The sequence below is a fragment of the Coregonus lavaretus genome, assembly GCF_964263955.1.
Source record: "Coregonus lavaretus genome assembly, chromosome: 6".
In the NCBI taxonomy this organism is placed as follows: domain Eukaryota; kingdom Metazoa; phylum Chordata; class Actinopteri; order Salmoniformes; family Salmonidae; genus Coregonus; species Coregonus lavaretus.
The window spans coordinates 13056487-13063986 of NC_139993.1; the positions used below are offsets into that span (position 1 = coordinate 13056487).

Here is a 7500-nt window from a genome sequence, read left to right on the forward strand (position 1 = left end):
ACTTCAGGCAACGAAAAGGTACAATACGTAGCTTTTAGACGTGTTAGTGAACAACATACATGGTGGGTAATGTAGAGGTGCGTGTATACATGGAACAATTGTGCCTTTTTGATGGAAATATGGAGGTGGCTCTTAAAAGAGCCTTTGGGGGATTTTGGAGTTCAGGTCATCCTCATTTATGCGCGCTCTCCGCGAATACGGCGGGCCAGCTGGATGTCCTTGGGCATGATGGTCACCCGCTTGGCGTGGATGGCGCACAGGTTGGTGTCCTCGAACAGGCCGACCAGGTAAGCCTCGCTAGCCTCCTGCAGGGCCATCACAGCGGAACTCTGGAAGCGCAGGTCGGTCTTGAAGTCCTGGGCGATTTCTCGCACCAGGCGCTGGAAGGGCAGCTTGCGGATGAGCAGCTCAGTGGACTTCTGGTAACGACGGATCTCTCTCAGAGCCACGGTGCCGGGCCTGTAACGGTGAGGCTTCTTCACACCGCCGGTGGCCGGGGCACTCTTGCGAGCAGCCTTAGTGGCGAGCTGCTTCCTGGGGGCTTTGCCACCGGTGGATTTGCGAGCGGTTTGCTTGGTTCTGGCCATGGCGCTTCTCTGACAGTCGGGAGTATAGCCTCGAAATGCCTATGTGAAGTTTATAAAGCCGGCAGTGGCGCCTGCTGATTGGACACCATCTCCCCACCACCCCGATTGGCCCGTTGCGCAGGCCTCCTCCGTTGGCCATTGGACGGGAGGCCCGGCCTCTCCAAAATTCAAACTCCCGGTGCGCGCGCGCAATAGGACGCCGCCGGCCCTTTACGCATAATAATAGTCGCCAAAGTCAAGAGTGACATCTTTATAGGCACGTTGTAATCTAATGCTAGCCTGCTATGGCAAACGAGGCCTAGTAGGTGTTGTTGTTCATGGAAGGCCTCATGTGGGCACAGAATGTCGAAATAGTTGTGTATACACCCACTCAATGTGTAGCGGTCATAGAAAGGTACTTTGCGCTTTTGGAGAGCTAGGTGGTTGGCTCTTAAAAGAGCCTTTGGGGGTTGAGTAGTCAAGTTGAAGTCGCAGTAGCGAATTTACTTGGCTTTGACTGCCTTCTCGGTCTTCTTGGGGAGTAGCACTGCCTGGATGTTGGGCAACACACCACCCTGAGCGATGGTCACACCGCCGAGCAGTTTGTTCAGTTCCTCGTCGTTACGGACGGCCAGCTGCAGGTGACGGGGGATGATACGAGTCTTCTTGTTGTCACGGGCAGCGTTGCCGGCCAACTCCAGGATCTCAGCAGTCAGGTACTCGAGCACGGCGGCCAGGTAGACTGGTGCGCCAGCGCCCACACGCTCGGCGTAGTTGCCTTTGCGCAGTAGCCTGTGCACACGGCCCACGGGGAACTGGAGCCCGGCACGGGATGAACGGGTCTTTGCCTTCGCCCTGGCCTTGCCTCCGGTTTTGCCTCTTCCGCTCATATTGGTATCTTGAGAAAGTCACAGAAAGTCTGAATGAGCCGCTCGCCACTTCGAGAGCCGTACTTATACCTCGCCACAAGAGGCAACGATTGGCCACCGGGCCGGTGTGGCCTTATCCAATTGGAGCGAGGGACAGACAGACAGACAGCCCTAAGCCGGTTCCCACCCACAGGCAGCGAGTGAGAGGCTACTTTGTGTCCCTCCGACTTTGTTACTTTGTGTCATTTCGCGTGAGCGCCAAAATGTCCGACATGAAATCCTCACATTATTTCTCTCCAAATGGGAAACAAACAGCTGGTGAGGGTGCACTCTTGAGTTTGAAATCGAAGCCACTATAGTATTGTTATTACATGGCACTTGTAACACATCACAGCAGCCTGCCTCTGAACGGGAATAGCCCAGTGGCTCATATATAAATATGGCTGTTGAGGGTGCACTCGTGAGTTTGAATTCGAAGCCACTATAGTATTGTTATTACATGGCACTTGTAACACATCACAGCAGCCTGCCTCTGAACGGGAATAGCCCAGTGGCTCATATACAAATGGCTGGTGAGGGTGCACTCGTGAGGTCGAATTTCTAAGCCATTTTGGCCCTCTATTATATTCCTCTCCCTTCGCACACACCCAGAGTGGGACGATGTTGTGTGCGTAAAAGTAGCCTAGTGTGCGTAATTTCTTTTTCACGACAGATAGTACATGGAAATCAATGCGCTTTCTATGGAAAGAGGTGGGTGGCTCTTAAAAGAGCCTTTTGTGGTACAACATGTGTCGAGTAGAACACTGTTTGTAATAGGTTTACTTCTTCTTGGGGGCTGCCTTCTTGGCCTTGGCTGCCTTGGGCTTGGCGGCTTTGGGCTTGGCTGCCTTTGTAGCCTTCTTGGGGCTCTTGGCCGCCTTCTTGGCCGCTGCGGCGGGCTTCTTCACCTTCTTGGGGCTCTTGGCGGCCTTTTTGGGTGTAGCGGGCTTCTTGGCCTTCTTGGGGGACTTCTTTGCGGCGACGGCCTTCTTGGCTGCTACCTTCTTGGGCTTCTTCGCCGCGGCGGGCTTCTTGGCGGCCACCTTCTTTACTTTGGGAACTGCGGTTTTCTTGGCGGGCTTCTTTGCCTCGACGGCTTTCTTGTTGAGCTTGAAGGAGCCGGATGCACCGGTGCCCTTGGTCTGGACCAGGGTGCCCTTGGTGACGAGGCTCTTGACTGCGATCTTGACGCGGGAGTTGTTCTTCTCCACGTCGTAGCCGCCTGCCGCCAGCGTCTTCTTGAGCGCGGCCAGGGACACGCCGCTCCTCTCCTTGGAGGCGGTCACAGCCTTGACGATGAGTTCTCCTACGCTGGGTCCCGCTTTCTTGGGCTTGGCTGCTGCCTTCTTCTTGGGTGCCTTGGCCGGCGCTGCGGCTGCGGGTGCTGGTGCGACTTCTGCCATGTCTGTCTGTCTGTCTGTCTGTCGTTTGGTCCGGTACACACACACACACACGGTCTGCGAGGAGTAGTTTGCTGTAGACGCTGCTCTGCGCTATTGAAGCTCCACACCGAGCAGGGGGCTGGCCTTAAACGCGACATGAGAACCATGTAGACTCAAGGCAACCAGCTCGGCTTCTCTGGGCTGGCCAAATGCTCTTTCACTTGTGTTTTCTGTTCGCCTATATCGGCCCGAAAGTCACCGACGGAGCCGTGTTTTTGGTCCAAAAGCGAACGGCCCAGCGAGCAGACTTGTCTCCGTTCAGAATAAAGTAATGTGGGCCGCGGAAGGGCCGTGCATTTTGTTGCGGCTCGCTCAAAACCTCACCGTTCGACTGTCGGGTGGAGCGGTGCGCACTGGTTTTCCTGTGCTATTTGTCTCCTAAATGGCCTAAAAGTGCATCCGATTGCGAGCAGCACTTGTTGTGTAGTGAGCCGAGATGTCTGGCAAGGGAATCAAATGGTTTGGGGTCCCCTGATGTGGTCAGGGGTGTTTTAAAGAAGCGCTCTTTTGGGGACCTTAAAACACATGCACCTGTGAGGCCTGGCTGAGACTAGTGTTGTACCTCAAGTTTCAGGTTGTATTCGTCATATGTACAGGATCCACATGGTATAAACAGTCCTACGACATGCTTACTTGCACTATGTGTGTGTGTGTGTGTTATTGTATTAGTACTTTTTGTGCACTGGCAGTGTGAGTGTTGTTGTTGTTGTATTTGTAGCCTACTATTTCTACACAGTGAGATTGTGTGTTGTCTTCTGGTAGGTAGGTAGGTAGGTAGGTAGGTAGGTTGGCTGTCTCTACTAATATATTGTTCACCTGCTTGACTCCGCAGCGTGACTCGCCTCGGTCTTTGTGTCTGTGGGTCTTGGTGTCTGGCTGGCGCTATGGAGGCTGGCGCCCCATGGGTCATGGCGCGTTGATATAGGCCTAGATAGAGGGAGTCTCTCTCTCTGTCTGTCTCTCTCTCTCTCTCTCCCCCCAAGTGGGACAAGGGCTGCATATGTGGTTGGACTGGGAGAAGAATCCCAGCAGGTGCATGTGGGTCAGAAGGTTGATTGCGGCCTCTTTTCTTTTCCTTGTTGTATATATGTATGGGGCGGCAGGTAGCTTAGTGGTTAAGAGTGGTTAAGAGCGTTGTGCCAGTAACCGAAAGGTGGCTGGTTCTAATCCCCGAGGCGACTAGGTGAAAAATCTGTCGATGTGCCCTTGAGCAAGGCACTTAACCCTAATTGCTCATGTAAGTCGCTCTGGATAAGAGTGTCTGCTAAATGACTAAAATGTAAATGTATAGGCTATCCCCAAGGTAGTCATTGGGATCCGCTGCTGCTCCAACGACTATCGCAAGGGCCGCCCGCTCGCTCACTGTGTTATACTGTGACTTGGCCTACAGACACATTCATATCCTCACGTGGAAGCAACTGCCTTAGCTGGTAGAGCACGGCGCTTGTAACGCCAAGGTAGTGGGTTCGATCCCCGGGACCACCCATACACAAAAATGTATGCACGCATGACTGTAAGTCGCTTTGGATAAAAGCGTCTGCTAAATGGCATATTATATTATTATATTTATCCTGTTGCCTCATGAGGGTAGTAGGAAGGAAAATACACTATGTGCCTCAAATGTACTACACTTTACATGGACATTTTGAGTCATGTAGCAGACGATCTTATCCAGAGCCACTTACAGTTAAGTGTGTGCCTACATTTTCATACTGGCCCCCCTTGGGAAACGAACCCGCAACCCTGGCGTTGCAAGCGCAGTGCTCTACCAACTGAGCTACAGGGGACTATATATGTATGATGCGACCTGGACCGGAAATGACCCGTTGGCAATAAGGGCTACGTATATATATATATATATATATATATATATATATATATATGCCTACTCCTATTCTTCCTAGACGGGATTATTCACCCCCTTTTTATTCTTGCCATTATCGTTCTCATTCACATCATTAGGGTATAGTCCAATGATGGAGCGTCCATTCTCCCCGTCCGTGTCCTACCGATTCAGGAAGTCGACTCAAAATGACTATCCGCTCATTAAACGACAAAAGGCATTTCTTTCCATTCAAACCCAACAGACTGCTTTTTTTATTTACACCCTTTGTCAAATGGTGCCATTTTTCATTGCCTTCACCTGGAATGGAGGCCGACAAACATGGGTTACTATTCAGCGTGCAGAGACAACAAAAAAGGCGCGCTAAACCCCTACGCTGGAACGGGCGGGGGAAATGATACAATGTAGCCGTTCTCCGAGCCGGCGCGCGCCGCCCATTAAACAATGATACAATGTAACGCAGCCTACCTGCGCATTCATTCGGTGGCGATGGAAATGCTCTTTTTACTGACAGAGTGGGTGGCTCTTAAAAGAGCCTTTGGGTTAGTAGAGCAGTCCAAATGCGCTGTTTACTTGGAGCTGGTGTACTTGGTTACGGCCTTGGTGCCCTCGGACACGGCGTGTTTGGCAAGTTCACCGGGGAGTAGCAGGCGCACGGCGGTCTGGATCTCCCTAGAGGTGATGGTAGAACGCTTGTTGTAGTGGGCCAGGCGAGAGGACTCTCCGGCGATACGCTCGAAGATGTCGTTCACGAACGAGTTCATGATTCCCATGGCCTTGGAGGAGATGCCGGTGTCGGGGTGGACCTGCTTCAGGACCTTGTACACGTAGATGGCGTAACTCTCCTTCCTGGACTTTCTGCGCTTCTTGCCGCCCTTCCCTGCGGTCTTGGTGACGGCTTTCTTGGAGCCCTTCTTGGGCGCTGACTTTGCTGGCTCGGGCATGATGATGTCTCGTTGCTTCTCAGAAACGAATGAGGGGGTGAAGGGCGCTTACCCGTCTTATGAAGAGGAAGCTAATCAAAGTCGGCGGCCGTGGACACTCCCCTGCTTGCTCGTAGGCGCCCCTGCTATTTGCCCAGTGGAGCTCTAGCGCTCAAAAGAGCCTTCCGCTCAGAGGCTAGCTTCCCGAACAAAGACAATTGAGGGCGCGCGCGCGGGTCCTCACCCCCTCCCTCCTCTCTATAGCCTATGCTCTGTGACCGATGGGGAATTGTGTGTTTCAAAAGGGGGGCCTGAATAGTTGTCCGAATGGCACGATTGTTGTGCCACATAATGCTGGTGATAGAATTGCCCACGTTGGCACCGTCAGACATAGGGCTCCCATTTTGGACTGTGTGTGTGTGTGTGTGTGCGCGCGCGCGCGCGCGCGAACGCTGTCCCCCTCTTTTCGAGCCACATCTACCGACGGGTGGTGGTTTTATGTTGTCCAAATGCCACTATTGCTTGACCCAAAATAACAACGTCACTACACTTTGCCACTGTCAGATATAGGCCTCCCTCTGTGCGCTAAAACGGGAAGGGACATTAGAATCCGCTATTTAATACTCCCTGTCCACTCGAAGTGGCTCATACTTTCCTACCAAATAGCATACGGAAGAAAAGAAAAAAACACTATATGGAATGGGCCCTTTTGAAGCGGATGTGGGTGGCTCTTAAAAGAGCCTTTGGGTTCGAGTCGGGGTGTTGAGGTTCCGAAGAGAGTGCGTTTAACCGCCGAAACCGTACAGGGTGCGTCCCTGTCGTTTCAGAGCGTAGACCACGTCCATGGCGGTAACGGTCTTCCTCTTGGCGTGCTCGGTGTAGGTGACTGCGTCACGGATCACGTTCTCCAGGAACACCTTTAGGACACCGCGGGTCTCCTCATAGATCAGACCGGAAATACGCTTCACGCCGCCGCGGCGAGCCAGACGGCGGATAGCGGGTTTGGTGATTCCCTGGATGTTATCGCGGAGAACTTTTCGGTGACGCTTGGCGCCTCCTTTTCCAAGTCCCTTGCCGCCTTTGCCTCTTCCAGACATGGTGTGTTCGCTAGTTGAGTTCAAGTGAATGAATGACTTCAGCGCCGGTGCGTGGTGCGCTATTATCTGCGTTTGGTCGACCTGATTGAGGCCATCGGCACAGAAAGCGCGCCTCTGTGATATGTTCGGAGGCGTTGCAAAGGGGAGGGCGCTCGTTCTAGGGGACTAGGGAGGAGCGATTACAAAGGTGACGTGAAAGCAACTACCGTGCGCGGGAAACATACTCCAATACTGATATAGGCTATGTGGAACACAAGGCCAAACGGTGACAACTGGGAGATCAGCTAGTACACTGTGTCCCTGTCCTCATATTGTTGTTGTTGTTGTTGTTGTTGTTGTTGTTGTTGTTGTTGTTGTTGTTGTTGTTGTTGCACCTGATTTTACTCATTGAGGACTTGCTAATTAGGTGACAGGTTGTTCAGTCAGCTGTGGCTCTCCAGGGCTACAAGAAAAATGGGTATTGTTGGGGGTAGGCTACTCTACCGCTGGAGTTGGGAAACACTGACCTAGTAGGATGAGTCTGTTTAGCTATGGAAGGACGTGTCGTATTGACTGTCATTAATAAACATCACTCTTCTTCTTTCTTCTCTAGACACCACTCGGCCTGACAGTAAGGGGGCCAAGAGGACCTGGGGTGCGGATGGGAGGGGTGGTGATCCCTCTGCAAGCTGGAGCGTTTACAAAATAGTTGTCATCATCCTTATGCCTAATGTGTGTTGCA

At 52.5% G+C, this 7500-nt stretch overlaps 5 protein-coding genes across 5 annotated transcripts; all 5 read right to left on the reverse strand.

Annotated features, from left to right (window-relative positions):
- Positions 1-176: 176 nt before the first annotated feature.
- LOC311130720 (histone H3.2) lies at positions 177-587 on the reverse strand (the record flags this gene model as incomplete). Its single annotated transcript, XM_084163510.1, has 1 exon — positions 177-587. One exon carries the CDS (start codon positions 585-587, stop codon positions 177-179), a length of 411 nt encoding a protein of 136 aa, XP_084019636.1.
- Positions 588-1069: 482 nt separating this feature from the next.
- LOC311130370 (histone H2A) lies at positions 1070-1456 on the reverse strand (the record flags this gene model as incomplete). The annotated part of the gene is made up of 1 exon (XM_084163094.1): positions 1070-1456. One exon carries the CDS (start codon positions 1454-1456, stop codon positions 1070-1072), a length of 387 nt encoding a protein of 128 aa, XP_084019220.1.
- A 797-nt stretch (positions 1457-2253) lies between these two features.
- Positions 2254-2945, reverse strand: LOC311131507 (histone H1; the record flags this gene model as incomplete). Its single annotated transcript, XM_084164537.1, has 1 exon — positions 2254-2945. Exon 1 carries the CDS (start codon positions 2875-2877, stop codon positions 2254-2256), a length of 624 nt encoding a protein of 207 aa, XP_084020663.1. The 5' UTR covers positions 2878-2945.
- A 2383-nt stretch (positions 2946-5328) lies between these two features.
- LOC311131519 (histone H2B) lies at positions 5329-5703 on the reverse strand (the record flags this gene model as incomplete). Its single annotated transcript, XM_084164549.1, has 1 exon — positions 5329-5703. The coding sequence occupies one exon, from the start codon at positions 5701-5703 to the stop codon at positions 5329-5331; it is 375 nt and encodes a 124-aa protein (XP_084020675.1).
- Positions 5704-6467: 764 nt separating this feature from the next.
- LOC311131524 (histone H4) lies at positions 6468-6779 on the reverse strand (the record flags this gene model as incomplete). The annotated part of the gene is made up of 1 exon (XM_084164557.1): positions 6468-6779. The coding sequence occupies one exon, from the start codon at positions 6777-6779 to the stop codon at positions 6468-6470; it is 312 nt and encodes a 103-aa protein (XP_084020683.1).
- Between the last annotated feature and the right edge of the window lie 721 nt (positions 6780-7500).